Source organism: Rhinolophus hipposideros (genome assembly GCF_964194185.1).
Source record: "Rhinolophus hipposideros genome assembly, chromosome: 9".
In the NCBI taxonomy this organism is placed as follows: Eukaryota; Metazoa; Chordata; class Mammalia; order Chiroptera; family Rhinolophidae; genus Rhinolophus; species Rhinolophus hipposideros.
Window position 1 is genome coordinate 43,667,406 of NC_138055.1, and position 18,712 is coordinate 43,686,117.

At 35.7% G+C, this 18,712-nt stretch overlaps 1 protein-coding gene across 1 annotated transcript in view; it reads right to left on the bottom strand.

Moving 5' to 3' along the window:
- SLC2A13 (solute carrier family 2 member 13) overlaps positions 1-18,712 on the bottom strand; it is a 311,261-nt gene that overhangs the window by 46,737 nt on the left and 245,812 nt on the right. Inside the window, exon 7 of the mRNA XM_081061327.1 lies at positions 14,146-14,271. Coding sequence (XP_080917453.1) covers positions 14,146-14,271 — 126 coding nt within the window. The remainder of the gene's footprint in view (positions 1-14,145; positions 14,272-18,712) is intronic.

The following is an 18,712-nucleotide window of genomic DNA, read 5'->3' on the forward strand; positions in this document are numbered from 1 at the left end:
GACACACAGCACAGTCTTCTGACTCCAGGTACTGCTGTCTTTCCTATCTTTCTGTTACACAACAGCTACACTGCCCATTGATTCTAGACTTTCTAAAAGAAGCTTCCTGATTCCATATACACAACTATGAGTCAGAAATAGAAAAAGAGGAAATAGAATAAGGTAGAGAACAGTGTGAGCTATCGTACATGTGATGATCTGGCTGTTATTGTTAGTTATTGTCATTTCCTCTACAAGTTTCTCAAAAAAGTCTGGCCTTCTCCAATGACACAAAATCATCCCAAAGAATAAAACTGACAGATTCTTTGTCAAAACATCTAGAGGACTGGTGGCTGGAGCACTCTTTTACTTTATTACTATTCTTTTAATAATATTTATATGTACTGAGAGATTTCTATGTGCCAGGCATAATGCAATTTGAGGACAATCAGAGACAAACAGGTATAACTATAATGCAATAAAATAAAATAATTATAGGTTATATACAAAGTACTTTAGAGCAGTTGTACTTAAGTGCATAAGGATAGTGTTTTGGAGTAAAAACTGAAAAGTATCTTAATATATGCTAGCTACAATTAAGTAACTTCTTACATTTCAAGGTGGAAAAAATAATTAACTGTTATTTTATTTATTTCACAGTCCACCATTCTGTAAAAGAGAGCCAAATGTCAAATGAATATAGCCAAAAAACCCTGCAGAAGTGAAGTAGTCTGTTAATGTTTATGTTTGGGTCAATGATATCATGAAGCCATAGGTTTTTGAAATATTTTCCCTTCTATTCTGAGTATATTTTCCCATTCAAGAAATTTAATCAGATGTTCAAGTCTTATCAGTTTGCTATACTAGAGACTCTAATGGTAACATTTAAATCCACGAGGCATATACGTCTTAAACTGATACTGAACTGAGATCTGAAACAGTTTCACTAGAATTTGCGAAACTCTTTTTAATTTCTGTGAACCGGGGGTCTGTTTCTGGGTTGGGCCTATGCTTTATTGTCATGCTTCTCAAATTATCACATCTACTGATGGCTGCAGAATAAAACAGCACATTTTCTAGGAATAAAAAGTGTCCCTATTCTCACTGATGGGGTGAAGGATGAGATGAGAGGCGATGGACTGGGGGTGTGCAGAAAAATCAACAGATAAGGATAAAAACATTATAATATTAAACTGAAATGGCTATATGTTAGGATATAAAGGGAAATTCATATGAATTTTAAAAGTAACATACTAGATCAAACAAACAAATGAACCTGCCGTTTCAAGGGCCTCTTTGGGCTAAGCTACCAGAACCTCTATCCATTTGCCATTATTCTACTTAGCGCTGTGGGATAAGTTCCTATAAAAAGCAGTGCCTGGCTGAATTCAGAACCATCCTGAACATTAGTATTCTTAAGAGTTTGAAAGACTTTAATAAAAATTGCTTACAGAGTCAGATGCTTTGAGTTTGTTTTTTATTGAGTACACTAGGTATGCTTGATCATTTATCTTCTCTTGAGAAAGTGTGTTATTATTTCCATGTGGTTTGGATCATTCGCAATTTCAGAATGCCAAGAGCCACAAATGCTTTGAAGAAAAAATAATGAAAGGATGTGTAGGTAGTGAGTGATTTTATCCTTTCCTTTTCTCCAAAGAGCAGCACACACAGAACATCTCATTCAATCTTTGACTTGGAAGATAAAAGAGGTGTGAACGGTATTGGGAAAACACTAACTTCTCTGAACATCTTAGGAGCACTCAGAACAAATTCGCACAGGCTAGAAAGCCTCTTTTTAAAGATTCAGACTAGCATCGCACTCCCAAGTTCACTGTACGTTGCTCATGTTGAGGGTGGTGTATGTGTGAGTTGGAGTGAAGTGGAGGAGGTCACCAGTGAAGGTTACACTGCTGCTACAAGTCGCAGGTAAATCCACAGGATAATCAACGCTGAGCCTGTTTCAATTTAGGATGGGCTCTGCCAGCTTGCAGTTGTAAATTATCTGCTCCACAGATTTAGGATCTCAATAATTTATATTCTATCAGTGCCTCACTTAACGCAAAAAAACAGTGCCTTGCCTGAAATGAAACGGTTGCACTACAGGACATGAAACATTTATAGAAGCCAGTTGAGAAAAGCGATTGATGACTGCTAAGGAGTTTAATGGAACAAAGATATACTACCCTTCACCTATATTTATAAAAGTTATTGGTGCACAGTAGATGATAAAATTTAATGCTATATGTATACTATTTGTTCTTTAGATTTTATATATTTTAAATATATATTTAAAAGACATCTATATCCAATAGATACCAAACACTAAATCCATAAGAACACTTAAAGCTGTCAGTCTTAGCAGAACTTTGTCAACATAGCTGAGGCAGTTCTGCTTCAGACAGTTAGTTCCTTGCCCAGCCAAGAGGATCTGCAAATGAGAAAATTCACTACAGAGAAGGCTGATTGTGTTCTCAGAGTTTCCGAGCTGTCTCCAAGATACACATTCCTTGAACTTGCCTAGGCCTGCCCTGTTTTATCTTCATTGCACTGCTCCACTTTTTTCTCTTCTTTGCCCTTCCTGTTTAGGTCCCGTTTTGGTAACATTTTCCAGATCTTTATTCTTTCTCCATGCTTTGTAATTCACTCTGTGCATTCCTACCCTGCCACAAAACTTCCTGGGTCACTCCTCTGACCCAAGTGACATCCCCACTTATGCCAAATGACAGAAACCAGAATGTGACACTCCAAAACATGCCTTTTCAATGTTTTGAGTTGTAGGCAATTAAGCAGCAGCAAATGCAGAAAAAGCTCTCTGCCCTCCCTGTTTGCCTAGAAGCAGGATGTAAATTTACAAAGCTGTCTCTCCTTCTCTCTCTACCAGAAAGGACAAAAGTTAATCACAGAGAAACTTTAAACTCCATCAGCCTGGAGGTGGCACCAGAGGAATTTACATAACAAACTTGACTAACTAGACTCTCTCTCTCTCATTCCTTTCCTATATTTGCCTTCCTAACAATTTGCTACCTTTAGAGATTCAAGGTCCTTTTGTCTTGTCTCTTCTCTATAAATGTATTGTTCTTTGTTGAAGACGCTATCTAAACTTGAATTGTAAATCACCTTTTTGGATTACTCATCCCTGAGTTTCTCTCAGGTATATACGAGATATACATATGAATAACTCCTGTGAATCTGTCGTTTGTTACACAATCTGGCCTGGAACTTAAGGTGGTAAAAATGTCCTCTTCTACACTAACGTGTAGCATCCCAGAGTTTCCCTTCCTCCTGGCTCAGGGCAGACAGAAATCATAACACAAAACTTCTCAGGCTTAATTCAGTAGTAGTACAAAATATGTTTCCTGGTTTAATTGTAAAAGACATGAAATATTTCTATGTACCTCCTTAATTTCTATTTAAAGGATCAATTGTTATACTAATGGATGAAGTTATACTAATGGATGAAGAATTATTTGCTAAAATGTTCACTGCTCCCAAGATATAAGATATATTATGAGTCAATGAAGAACTCCGGTAACGGAAGAGTATGTTCTGGGAAATCTATCCTTCGTTTGGAGCAGATGTTACTAAAAGTAGCTTCTGTGACATTGCGTAGGACAAGGACATTTCTCTGCTTTGTAATCCCTTTGAAATTCTCTTTCAAGTGTGTCTAACTGTCCTAGTTGATCTTCCTAGTTGATCTACAAATGCCAAGCTTTGCCATCCTACTACTATAGGTTATAAGCAAAGTTATCATCCAATGTTTGTTGAATACCAATACAGTAGAATAAATGTAAAATGTTAACTGTGCCTTTCCTTCATCTGTTGATTTTCCTGAGCAGAACTCCGACAGCCTGTTTCCTAAATCAAATGATTACATAGTAACAATAGGTCTGTATAACCAAGTACTTCCTAAAAGCTCAATGTTAAAACAAGATGATTTTCTATTGTCAATCAGTTTTTAGTCAACCAACCTGGCCCCTCCGAAAACAAAGTGTAGTTATGTGAGCAATAGTTTGCCATCCCTGATGTTTCAGAAGTTTTGATGGCTCTAGTGCCATCAAATGGGTTTCATGTATCATACATCAATCTCATTTTTAAGCTTTCCATGAAATTTTCATCAAGAATAATAAAGAATGTTCACTGCAGCATTATTCACGAGCGCCAAAATTTGGAAAAAACTTGTTTGTCCACGAATAAATACAGAAAATGTGGTATGTATATGCAAAAGAGTATTACTCAGTCATTAAAAAAGAAGGAAATCCTGCCATTTGTGACAACGTGGATAAACCAGGAGGTCACTGTCCTAAGTGAAATAATCAGACACAGAAAGACAAATACTGTATGATCTCACTTACATGTGGAATCTCAAAAAGTAGAGCTCAGAGGATCAGAGAGTAGAATGATGACTGCCTGGGACTGAGGGGGGTGGTGAATTGGGGAGATGCTGGTCCAAAGTTCATACTCTTAGTTACAAGGTAAATAAGTTCTGGGGAATCTAATGTACAGCATGATGATTAATTAATAATACTGTATTGTACACTTGAAATATGCTAAGAGAGTAAATCTTAAGTATTCTCACCACACACACACACACACACACACACACACACACACAACTATATGAGGTGTGAGATTTATGTGTTAACTTGATTGTGGTAAGCATTTCACAATGTGTATGTATATTAAATCATGTTGTACAACCTAAGTACATATATAAAATTTGTATTTGTCAGCCAAATCTCAATAAAGCTGGAAAAATAATAAATAATATGACCTATCTTCATAAGATTTAAAGCTCATAAAACATATTAATGATTTATTTTTTTAAATTAAAGTTTATTGGGCTGACAATTGTTAGTAAAGTTACATAGATTTCAGGTGTACAATTCTGTAATACATCATCTATAAATCCCATTGTGTGTTCACCACCCAGAGTCAGTTCTCCTTCCATCACCATATACTTGACTCCATTAAATTAAAGATTTATAAATTATTTTACAGTTTGAAGACCTTCTTCCTCAGTTACGTCATAGAAAGTTTAAGTAAGTCACTGGTCACTGCGATAGGGGAATTCAATATTATTTCACAATATTTTTAAGGTGGGAACACTTAATTTTGTCAATATTTATAATCTATATTTTGCATCTGAAATAATCTGTCCTGTAGTTTGCCATTGACTTTTATTCCTCAAGCATTCCATTATTTGAACTTCCTAAAAGAGCGGATTTGTTTTTAAAACTCATTCTGTATTTGCACATTCGGCAACATATTTTCACACACCTTCTCTCTCAAATGTCTGACTCTGGCAGTACATACAATAAATACTTTTCTTTCTTCATGTGTTTTTAAAAGGAACATTCTTTTTTTTACAATAATTTTAAAGTATGTTTGTGTAAATGTCCTATCTATGTATCCATCCTGGATTATACATTTTGAGGTAATGTCTTTTTAATATATATTTTAATAGCATGTAGCACAATATCAAGTTTCGATGTTATAAATGACCTCAGAAAAAAGTCTTTGTATTTCCAGCTACAAATGCCACACCAGTAGAATTTAAATTATGTTATAAAATCCACCCTATCAATAATTCATCATGAGAATGTTAACATTTATGGGTTTGTCCATGCTGAACAGGTCTATGCCCAACCTTTTCCCCTAACTCATAGATCAAAAAACAACCACAAAAAGGAAAAATAAATCTTTTATCTATTTTATGTTCTAGAGGGCTGCAGAGTACATGTGCCTCTGAAGTGAAAATAAAGTTGGTTAATCCTTAGAACTAGTTATTTTCAAAATAAAATTCTTAGACGAAGTTAGACAGCACATACCAAACTAGAGGATAAGTGACCATCCAGTGAAGGGTGTTTTAATGAAATCTTCCTAGAAACCATGGGGACAGAAACCATTGTGTTCTGATATTTTCCACGTTGCCATTTTGGCATTATTTTGAAACAGCAGGAATTCTGATTGGTAGTGGTTTATGAATTTCTGCAAATTTCAAGTGATAAAACATGTGGTTGTTACCACACAAACTATGTTTAAGTTGTAAACCCGTGGCTGTTACCATACAAACTGTGTTTCAGTTGTAAACCCAGATCATATGTAATGAAAAAACTATTTTGCTTATTTTTTTCAAGTTAGCACTGAAACCATGAGAATCGAAAGGACTTGAGTACATGCTGTGTATCGAGGCAACAGTTCTTTGATTTGAATAATTGGATTTTAGCTCGTACATGTTGTCGAGCAAGAAACTTTCTGAGAGTATTTGGATTTCTAGTGCTGTTCTTCTTTCTGTGTCACAGCAACATGTATAATCTTCCTTTTAAATGTCTTCATTAAAATATATGACACTTTAAAATACAGATGTCACCCCTCCATATTTCTTATATTAATGAATTTCCAAATGCCTTGCCTTACCCTCTACCTGTTCTTTTAAAAATTATTTCTTCCTTTTTCTATCAGAATTTTATCTTTTAAACCCAAGGCCATTCACATTAGCCCCTACTTAAAAACCTACCATCTATGGCAGTATTCCCCCAACTTAAGGAATTTGGTAACCTTCTTGTGACTGTTTACCATATCTTTCTTTTCACTGTACTATCATTTGTTTAATAATTGAGCTTCCTTATATAATGTAAATAAAGAAAATTCTGTGTCACTTCCACAATGGAATGCAGTTTATCTTGCTTTATCAGTCAGAAGAGACTGCAGAGGTAACAGAAGGACCCCAAAATTCCAGTGCCACAAACAGGTTAATTTCTTGCTCATGCTACAGGTCCATCTGAGGTCAGCTGTGGTTCTGTTCCGCCTTTTCTTTACTCTGTGCCCAGAGCTAATGGAACCCCGTCTATTCTGGGACATTGCCAACTTTACCGCAGAGAAAAAAAAAAAAAAGATACGGCAAATCCTTGCTCTGAAAGCTTTAGCTCAGAAGTCACACGGATTGGTTCCACTCTCATTTGCTTGGCCAGAGCAAATCATGTGGATAAGAATGAATGGGCCAGGGGAATCTAATCCTCCCCTAGTGAGTATAGCAGATATTTTGAACAATAATGCAATCAAGCACACTTGCCAAGAAGAGAAGATAGTTCTAATAAAAATTTAATGAAAACACAACGTTATTAATTTCTAGTTAGATGTTTCCTGCCAAGTATTAAAACAATGCTAGTGTCAACTGGTTTTCTTCTTAATATATTCAAAAAATTTGGAAGAGAACTGTATCTCACTATGTGATACAATGTCAGATCTACCATCCAGGTAGCACATGAAGTCATTCACCTAAAATTGTTGCCAGTATGATTTCCACACCTATGAAAATGTACCTATAAAAGTCAAATTAAAATTCCTAAAAAAGGCTCTCTGACACTGATCCAAATTCATATTTCTGTATCATATTTCTGCCACGTACTCTCCTTCCTCTTGTTCCCATTGCTCCCTCTATGCTCTTTCTAACAAATCCCAACCTCCCCAGATTTCATCTCTGCAGTACCACATCTTCTGTTGCTTAACTGCACCATTATTTGATGAACCAAGACTTGCCACTGATATTTTATATTCACCAAGGACCTCATGCACTTACAGTCTTGGTCTTTTTTCTTATTCTAAAAATCTTACAGTCTTCTTTAGTGAGAAATAACTTAGATACTTTTTGGAGAAATAGGAACTGAAGAATAATTTTTTAAATGTAACGGGAACAGGATCTGACCGGAAAGGTACGGTTTTGGCCTAAGAGGGAGCGTAGTCAAATATATTATGAATATTTACTACTTGGATAAAGCTGTTAAAATGTGTTTTATTTATCATTATAATTAAGTGTTCACTAAGAAATTGGACAAATAGTCATGAAGGAGGGAGATACATTTTTCAGAAATGTTTTGCTTTACTGATATGTGTACTTTGCCACATAAATAGCATCAGAGTCTGTAATACAGACAGTCACAAAATCCAGGAAAGTCTAAGTTTCTAGACTTGAACAAAGAAGAGCCCAGAGGCTGTGACCTTTGAAACACTTATGGACAGGTAAACATCTGGCTACAGATCTTAAAGGGAGGAATCTAGCATAATGACATCTATTCCAGCAAAAACATAAAAGTGTATTTTCAAAAGCAAACTGGATTAAAATATTCTCTATTAGATTCTCTCTCTCTAAAATGTATGCTAGCAAAAATTAATTTTGAACGATACTGTTTTTAATTTAGAAGCATAGCTTGAGGATTTAAAATCCCTAAGATACATAAGTGATAAAAATACCAATCTTGAACATGAATTTGTGAAGATACTGAAATAATTTGTTAATGATAAAATAAATTGCTTTTCCTAAATGGAAAACTGGTATATTTCTTGGAAAAGAAAAATGATGATGGAGGGTAAATCCTGTTTTTGTTATCTGGCCTAATTTCATAATATACGTGATCTTATACTGTCACCATAGATATTCCTTCTCTGGTATATGTTTTGAGAAAAACATTCAGTGACTGTTTTGAGGAAACATGTTGAATATTTCTTCCAACAATTTTTAAAAAGTATTTTTCATGAAGTACGACTATAAGCAATATATATGATAGTATGCGTACTTGAAGTATATGGTTTAGTTTTATTTTTTTAAATGTTTTAGTGTTTTAATTAGTATCAGGTAAACATTTAACATTGTTAATTAATGTTGCATCACTCTCATTTTTCTTTTAGAGGTTTCCTTTTCTGAAAATAAGGATGAATGTGGAAGACATGACTAAAATGAAATGATGGGAACAGCATATCCTTTCATTGAAAACTATAGTACTTTCAAACACTTACATACTTTCCAGTGATAACAGTCTTTTCTACTTTGTCATTTAACAATTATTGATCGAATGCGTGATATGTACAAGTCACCAAGAGATTAAAAATAGTGCAGTATACAGATACTGGAATTTATAATTTAGTAGAGAAGATACAGCCAAACCCAAATTACTATTACCGGTATATAAGAGTGTATAATTATCAGATAAGTTATACAGGCAAATACTAGACTAGGAAAGCAGGGGATATAATAAGCATTGTTTTCTGGTGCTAAGCAGACTGCAAGGAATAAGGGACATCTGATCTACACAAAAAATTATTAATAGAAGTCAGGCAAAGATCAAAAAGAGGGACAAAGAGGGAAATTCCAGGCAGAAAGCACAACATGAGGAAAGGCAGAGAGGTGGGAAACCATAATGGATATTAGGGTAATAGCAAGGGGTTTAGATAGACTAGAATTCTGTGTGGGAGAGGGGTGGGATGCTGGAAAAATCGCTGGGTGTTATATCAGAGTGCAGCTTTGAGAAAAATCTCTCTGATGAATGAATACAATAAACCAGGCATTCAGTGTGAGTCAGAACAATGAATTGCCAAATAGGGAATCTATCTAGCTATTTCAGTGTGTCTAATTACAGAGCAAAAATGTTGCATTATAGGAAACAAAATACTGAATCAGCACATTAAGAAAATATCCCTCATGAGCAATACTTTTTAAAGAGTCAGGCTTTTTGAAGTTCCAGAATAGATTATTTATGTTTTTTGCTGTGTACAGAGAACCAGGAGATATGGAGGTGAATGACAAGATACAGATAAATACATAGGTAGTATTGTAATGCACTTATTTGTTGGGAAGTGCTTATCCTCATCTAGAAAATGTGTTGTTGACAAATCTAAGAAAGAAAAAAATTACTGCAGGATATGTTCTACTTACATTTGCACAGGGCATTAAATTTTTGGAAGTGTCTTCAGATACACTCTTGTTTAATCTTCATAAAAACAATCGTATTGTTGAACACAGCAATTATATTATTCCCATTTTACAGATGAGGAATGGGGCTGAGAGAGGCCCAAACTGTCCCAGTGTCCATTATGAAATAAATGACAAAAGCTCTAATTTGAAACTATCTGACTCTAAAATATGCATCTCTCTGCAACCCAACTGTTGCTCCCGAAAAGCAGTGGATTTACCGGCTTTTTGACTTCAAGAAAGTCATTCAGACCCTCTTCATCTGTATAATGGGAATAAAAATCACACTTCACAGAGATGTTCACTTGGTTTTAGAAATTATATATATTTTTTCTAGAAAACTGCCCAATTATCTTTTTTCAAATGCATCGGACAACATTATTCATAGTATTCTCCCACAATTTTAAACATCTTCACTATCCGTTGTTACATGTTTTTTTCTCATTCTCCATATTGCTTATTTGTGCTTTCTCACTCTTATTAAAAGAGTATTGCCAGAAGTTTCTCCATTACATCAGTCTTCTCTAACAACCAACTCTTTTTTTTTTATTTTCTCTAGTATTTCTTTCCTTTGCATTACTTTTTTCTCTTATCTTTAAATTTCCATCCTCTGCTTACTTTACAGGCCAACTCTGTGTTCTAGTTCTAATTTCTTGTGAATCTTTTCAGTTATTGATTTCAATGTTCTATTTCCATTATGATTTCTTCTTCACCCATTAATTAATTTAAAGTTATTTTATTTTATTGTTTATTTCCAAACTAAACCTGTATTTGCATGTGAGGGGGATGCATGTAGGAATTACAGGGGGTGATGAGCAGGAGGTTTTCCATCAGCTCATTGTACTGTATTTTCTAGAAGTATACTAAATGATTTGTAAATGGGTTTTCCTTTTTTATTTTTAATTAGGGTAAAATACATTATAACAAAAATTTACCATCTTAATGAAGCATTTAAAATTTAACTATTTTTAATGGTACAGTTCAGTAGTGTTAAGTATATTCACATTGTTGCACAAGGAATCTCCCAAACTCATTTCACTTTGCAAAACTGAAACTCCATGCCTATAAACAACTCTCTACTCCCACCTTCTCCCTTCTAGTGGCATCATTCTTCTTTCTGTCTCTATAAATTTGACTATAGGTACCTCATATTTGTGGAGTCAAATGGTATGTCTTTTTGTGACTGCCTCATTTTACTTATCAATATATCTGCAAGGTTCATCCATGTTGTAGTATGTGCCAGAATGTCTTTCCTCTAAGTCTGAATAATATATCATTGTACGTATACATTACATTTGTTTATTCATCCATCAAATGACACTTAGGTTGCTTCCACTTTTGGCTATCTTGAGTAATGCTGCTAAGAACATGGGTATTCAAATATCTCTTTAAAACCTTGTTTTCTATTCTTTTGGATATATACCCAGAAATGGAATTGTTAGATAATATATAATTCTATCTTAAAATTAAAAACAAAATGTGAAACTGCCATCCTGTTTTTTATAGTGGTTACAGCATTTTACATTCCCATCAACAATGCACAGACTTTCTAATTTGCCTACATCCTTCACAATTTTTTTTTTTGATAGTAGTCATCTTAATGGGTATGAGACAGTATCTCACTGTAGTTTTGATTTGCATGTTCCCTAACGATTACTGATGTTGAGCAGTTTTACATGTGCTTGTTGACCATTCGTATATCTTTGGGGAACTAAATGATTTTTGAAAATAACTGAAACATTATCAAATATATGATGATGGAAGGAGAACTGACTCTGGGTGGTGAACACATAGTGGGATTTATAGATGATGTAATACAGAATTGTACACCTGAAATCTATGTAACTTTACTAGCAATTGTCACCCCAATAAACTTTAACTAAAAAAAAAATAACTGAAACATAACAACATAGATATAATTGACTATATGGACAAGTGGTTTTCCTTATGCTGAGACAATTCAGAATTCATCAAAATCAGCCTACTATCTTCATTATGAATGGTATCACCATTCCACCTGGCATCTTCAGGAAACAGCTATAATTAGAGATCAGGATATGCGGATATGAAAAGCCTCAATACTTGATTGACCCTGAAACCCCTATAAATAGTATACTTCAGATGTGAATCCAAGGTAATGGTAGGTTTTGCTCTAAGAATGCCATAGGTAATTGTGTAAAACCTATCAGCCAACTAATAAACAAAAATACAGAGAATGCTATTTTACCCACAAATGGCAAATCTCTTATAGAAATTTTTCATGGTGAACACACACATCCTGCCTTTCTTGCTTTTTTTTCTATCACAGGCTGTGGCAACCAACTGCAGTGACCAGCTAGGAGAAGGGCTGTTCCTCAGCACAGAGGAAACCCATTGTTTTTGAGATTTTTGGTAAAGAGTTTGAGGTTATTCTAAGAGTATTCTACAAACATAAAAGTTCTTCATATATTGTGTTTAGTTTTTTATATTTATCCACTTAGGTGTTATCTGTGCCTCGTTTTTCTCTAGTAGTGTGTGCAGTTAAGAAACATGGCATAAAAATACAAATAAAATGTAAGAATATGTTGAAATAAAAGTACTCATTGCTATTAAAAAGTTGTATACTTTGTTATTTGCGAAAAGAACAAAATCCCTATTTTGAAGCCTTTGACCTCTAGACCTTCTGAGAGTAACAAAAATGCCTAATTTTAGTGTGCCTTACTATTAGTAGACATTTCTAATAAGTTTATAAATTAATTCTGTGAAATATGGGACACTATATATACAGATTTCATAACACGCTCATAATTCTAGACAAGTAACGTTCAGGTTTTTTTTTTCCTATTGAAAAATGAATCATAAGGTGGGTTAAAACTGTAAACTCCTACATCCAGAAATATTTAGTCAGTTAACTCCCCAGTGAAGTTTGGCTGATGATAATTACACACTGGGTGTTTTTATTTTTTATTTTTTTATTTTTTTTTTTTTTAAAGATTTTATTGGGGAAGGGGAACAGGACTTTATTGGGGAACAGTGTGTACTTCCGGGACTTTTTCCAAGTTAAGTTGTTGTCCTTTCAGTCTTAGTTGTGGAGGGCACATCTCAGCTCCAGGTCCAGTTGCCGTTTTCTAGTTGCAGGGGGCGCAGCCCACCATCCCCTGCGGGAGTTGAACCAGCAACCTTGTGGTTGAGAGGCTGCGCTCCAATCAACTGAGCCATCCGGGAGGCAGCTCAGCTCAAGGTGCTGTGTTCAATCTTAGTTGCAGGGGGCAGAGCCCACCATCCCTTGCGGGAGTTGAGGAATTGAACAGGCAACCTTGTGGTTCAGAGCCCACTGGCCCATGTGGGAATCGAACCGGCAGCCTTCGGAGTTAGGAGCATGGAGCTCTAACCGCCTGAGCCACCGGGCCGGCCCACACACTGGGTGTTTTTAAAAGAAGCTCTTTCAAGTTTTCATTTTAAGCAATAATTTTATTTCATTTACGTATTTCCTCATAATTAATGTATTTAAAATTTGGTCTGGATTTACACTCCTACCATACAATGTACTTCTACTTCTCTGGAGTAATTCCCTAACAAAATGATTAACGACAATAGTATAATGATTAATAATGATACATTGTACTGTGTAGATCCTAGGAGATACAAGTACTTTATTATAGATTTCATTACCTTCATCAGTACTACGAGGCAGACAGGATGAGAGCATATTATTCTCTTTATAGGAATATTAACACAAAAGAAATTAAAGCCCTGTTGAATATTTACATCTTTTCTGTGTCCATGGATATGCATATTCATAAATGTAAGGAACATTTGTTCTATAGAATGATTTCATTAATGTGCCTACTACAAACCAATATGATCCATCAAAAAGAGAAAGGTTTATAGCTTCCTAGACTGGTTACATGCGAGTGATCACCGAGTTTTATCCTTATTTTGCTAACTTTCACTAAACTTCCAGGAAAGTACTCTAAGAAAACAAAAGTTGCATGAGAGAACTTAAAGTAGCATTAATTCATTTTGACTTCACAATTTTCTGTCTTTCACTTAAGTTTGGGAGTTGGAAAATTTCTGGTACAGGTAAACAATATGCAATGGGAGAAACTGTCTTGGCGATGTTTAGAAACATATGCCTCAAGATCCAAACTCCTATAGCTTAGGACTGAGTTGGTCTGAAATGTGAATTTCCTGAAGTCTAGGCTTGAGTGTACTCTCAGTCTGTGAAACATACAGTTGTAATGTTTCACACCCACTTTTATCAGTAAATGCCACAAAGTAATACAGTTACAAAGATCAGTTTACAAGATCGTTTGAAAGAAGACCAGTTTAAAAGAAGTATAGTCACTGACGTTAAGTGTTGTCACTCTGTAAGTTTAAAAATAAGTCTCATTTTGAAATTTTGTTGTATATTCTTATGGTATATATAATAAGTGACATACCTGCCCCAGGCTGCCTCATTTGTAGATGCTTTATTAACTGGAACACAGGAGGAGTCGATGATGGTTGACTTGTTCATCTTGTAGCAGAAACCACATTCTGGATCCAACATACACTCATTACAGTAACTGTAAAATGAAAAAAGTCATGTTAGCAGAGTCCATTGGTCTCTGTCCAATGTCCCCCAACATTTTCCACTCTACTTTTCAGTAAGTTTGGAGCTATGAGACTGGTTTGAGCCATGGCAAAGTGACATGTGCTGAGGCAGGTGACGGCTAACAGGCTTCTCCCATCTCTCCCGCTCTGGATTCAGCAACTTCAGAAGCCACTTTGAGATGGAAGAGGCTTGGATCTGAGACACTGGATGTACAAGAACCCTGGTCAACCAGCAGCACATAAACTTGACTTTCCTAAGCCACTCAGATTTGTTACCAAAGCATGGACTGGCCCTTCTTGTCCTAGCTGACTGGTTCCAAATTATACCAAAGCATTTATTTCTTTTAATTGTCTCCACCATATACCATGACTTTTCAAAACGGAAAATATATATTTTTTCAATATATTATCCTGAAATAGAAAATTTAAAAAATGAAAAATATTTAAAAAAAAATTAAAAAAACAAAAAAGACTACCACCATAATAGTCACTGTTAACATCTCGGTGGACACCTACACTAGTTAACAAATATGACTGAGTATCAACTACGTTTTAGGCTTAATTTAAAAAAAGTCAGTGTAGATAAAAAGGCTAATTTTCTCTAGGTTATTTATATCTACTGGTTGGATCGAAGAGCCATAATTAATTAATCATTGTGTACCTAACAGCGGTATCCAAACTACAGGAAAATTCTAAACAGGCAAAATCCTCTAGAGGGCAGGGTTTTCCAACCTAAGCCTATAGTGTGCTTGGAGAATGAGTTTTCCTTTTATTAGATGATTGCATAAAGAAGATGTGGCACATATACACAGTGAAATATTACTCAGCTCTAAGAAAAGATGAAATACTGCCATTTGTGACAACATGGATGGATCTTGAGATTATCATGCTAAGTGAAATAAGGCGGGCAGAAAAAGTCGAGAACCATGTGATTTCACTCAAGTGGAATATAAAACTGAAAGCAACAAACAAACAAATCTCACAGACATAGACAACAGTTTAGTGGTTACCAGAGGGTAATGGGGGACAGGGTAAAGGGGGTCAAATATATGGTGACAGAGGAGATTTGACTTGAGGTAGTGAACGCACAATGCAATATTCAGATAATGTATTATAGAAATGTACACTTGAAACCTATATAATTTTATTAACCAATGTCATGCCAATAAATTCAATTAAAAAAGGAATGAGTTTTCTTGCTGTCATACTCATTTGCCCAATAATTCTGGAGCACCTCACACATGGCACGTACACACAAGGCATTAAAGACACTAAGATGAAATCAGCCCAAGTGCCTGCTTCTTGGTAGATAAGAGGCAAGGATGAGAATCAGATATACAAGTAAATAATGGCAGTACAAGAGAAAATAGTTATGAACTACTCTAAAAACAGAGGCATGTTCACTTGTCCAAAAAAAGCTGGGGATCATTTCAGAGGTGGTATTTGAACTGAATGAATCATAAAAGAAATTTGTCAGGTAAAGAGGTAGAGGGAAGGGCATTTTCAGAGAACTGCTTATTTTACAATTAAAATCACTTAGTACAGACGTTGAAATATCTACTGTGTACAAGGAATTATACTATGGAGTGTGGGGAGAGAAACAGGGTAAGAACTACTGCAAGTTATCTAAAAAAGATATGAATCCTTAAAAATCAAAATAATTCTTCGATTCATTTAGCTAAATGGGACAATACCGGCACTGTTTAAAAATTGGATTATAACTTCAGCCTCCTTCTGTAAATTTTTCCTTTGCAAACAGACATCCCTATTGTCAAATGAGACTTCAGCCCTATACTAAAAGCAAAAAAGAGGCATTTCGAAGCCTACTGAAAAGTCAATATACTTTAGAGAGGCGATACAGCATTGTAAATACAAAACTGTCCTCTTCTCTGATAAGCAAAGTAAACAAAGCAATAGAAAGCATTAGAAGTACTTCGAGCTTCTTGCGTTGAGAACTACACTAGCCTACTTTGGAAAGGGAGATATTTCCTACTAGCACTTTGTTTATTCTGCCCATTTGAAGTGGACTCTAACAACCTGGATTGTTCCAATGGCTTTAAATGATACTTATGTGGGAAAGGTCAACTCATCCATTTGTAGACAGATGACTCTACTTCTTTAAAAATAAGTACTTCCTATAAAAGCCCCGCAAAAGTAACAATAAAGGCTAATATTTTCTGAAAACCTACTGTATGTCAAGACATACGAGGTGTTATTCGTGATGCTTCACCTCCTTCATCACTCATGCAAGCATCCAACCCTGACCACAACCTCCCATTCTTTGAACTTGCTGAGTAAACGATCCCTGCTCTGCCATCATCATTTATTCAACAAATACAAATATTTTACACATCCTATGTGCCAGGCAGAGGCTGGGACACATTAGTGACTAAAACAGATTCCCTGTGCTGGAGGATTAGACCTCTTAGTGACCTTCGGTTAATTGATCCCTCTCCTTGTTCCCTATTCTTTAGCTTTTTTCCTTTCTTTAGTTCTGTCTTTATCTACCTTGTTGACCAGGGCCCGCAATTTCAACATCCTAAATATCCGGGCCCATTTATCTTTCCATCTCACCTATCTAGCACAATTCCTAGCTATATATGAACTCAAACATTTGCCTTTTTATTTTTTTTATTTTTTTACATTTGCCTTTTCTGTGCCTTCACCCACATACCCAAATGCAGCTGAAAGAATAACACAGCAGGGCAGATCAGTAGCTTCTGTACAATGCACCACTTCCAGTCTCAAAAAGATCCTCAACAGCCTGAAATTCTTAATAGTTTTCTTTCGCCAGCTCCAGGCGAGGGCTATTTCAACCACTCTACACAAGGACTATTCTTTAAATCTCCAATGCTCCATTTCCCTTTACTCTCTGCCAATGTCCTCACCTCCAGCTTTAGAAAGAAAACAGATGAAAGTGGCATGAATGGGAACTTTGTAATCTTACAGCAAACATATAAACCATCCTACGTTCCTATGCTCCGGTTACAAAGAGAAACTCGTTCTTAATCTAAGGCCAACTTCTTTATCTGGGCTTTCATTCCATTCTATCTCAAGACACTTCAGACCCTTTTGATTACTGCTGCTTGTTTCTCTTACACATCCTCGGTTTTAAGGTAGAAGATTAGGTTTTCGATTTGATATCTTTCTTCTTTTTTAATGTAGGCATTTAGAGCTATAAAGTTCCCTCTAGGCACTGCTTAGTTGCGTCCCATATTTGGTATGTTGTGTCATTTTCATTCTTCTCAAACTACTTTCTAATTTCCCTTGTGATTTCTTCTTTGATCTTAAGGAATGTGTTGTTTAATTTTCACATATTTGTAAATTTCCCAAAAAGTTTCTTTCTGTTAATGTTTTCTAATTTCACTCCACTGTGACCAGAGGACATATTTTGTATGATTTCAGTTCTTTCTAAATTTATTGAGGCTCATTTTATGGCCTGGTATATGATATATCCTGAATGTTCCTTGTGCACTTAAGAAGACTGTGTATGTTGGTGGTGACATGTTCTCTAATTGTCTGTTAGAGCTAGATGGTTTGGAGTAATTATAGTAATTTTAAAGCATCTTAGCCCCTTGGTTTCTAAGTCTTCATCTCCACTTAACTCTGTCTACTTCCTGGGAATTGTCATGATCTAGAACAGAGGTCAGGAAAACCACAGCCCTTGAGACAAATCCAGATCATCACGTCGTTTTATAAATAAAGTTTTACTGGAACATAGCCATGCCCCTTCATTTACTGTCTATGACTGTCTTCAAGCTTCAAAGGCGGAGTTGAGAAGTTTTAAAAGAATTCATATGGCCTCTAAAGCCACAAATATTTATATCCAACTCTTTACAGGAATATTGCAGATCCCTGATCTAGAACACATATACAGATCCCATATGCATATTTCTAACTCCTTTCCTTCAAGATCTCTGATTTCCTTACCCCTAAGACAACTGCTCTTCTACCTCAGAGACCGTCCATACTGCTCTCCTCATCCTTCACGTACTTCATGGCTTTGAGTCCTTCTCTGTCAAACTTTCATGGCAAATCCCTTTAACCACTCTCACCAGACCCTCAAAGTCTTTGTACTTAGGTCCTTCTAAACAGTCACCCTATAAACATTTATGCTTGACTGTTTCCAACCATCTTTCTTCTTTCTTTTTACACCTAGGATGCTCCTTACTGTGAAGAATGAATGCAACCAGCATATTGATAAAAGGACACATTTGTAGCACCCGGATTCATACTGCTGCCCGGCAAACTTTTACCTGGTCTTAATCAGTGACACCCTCCACCCCCACCACTGATACCCCTAAAGCCCGTAACTCTCCTCCAACTCCAATCCTCCCCCCACCCCCATCTCTTAGAAGATGGCGTTGTCATACTGAAGGGGACTAGGCCTGAACTTTCTCAACTTTAAACTCA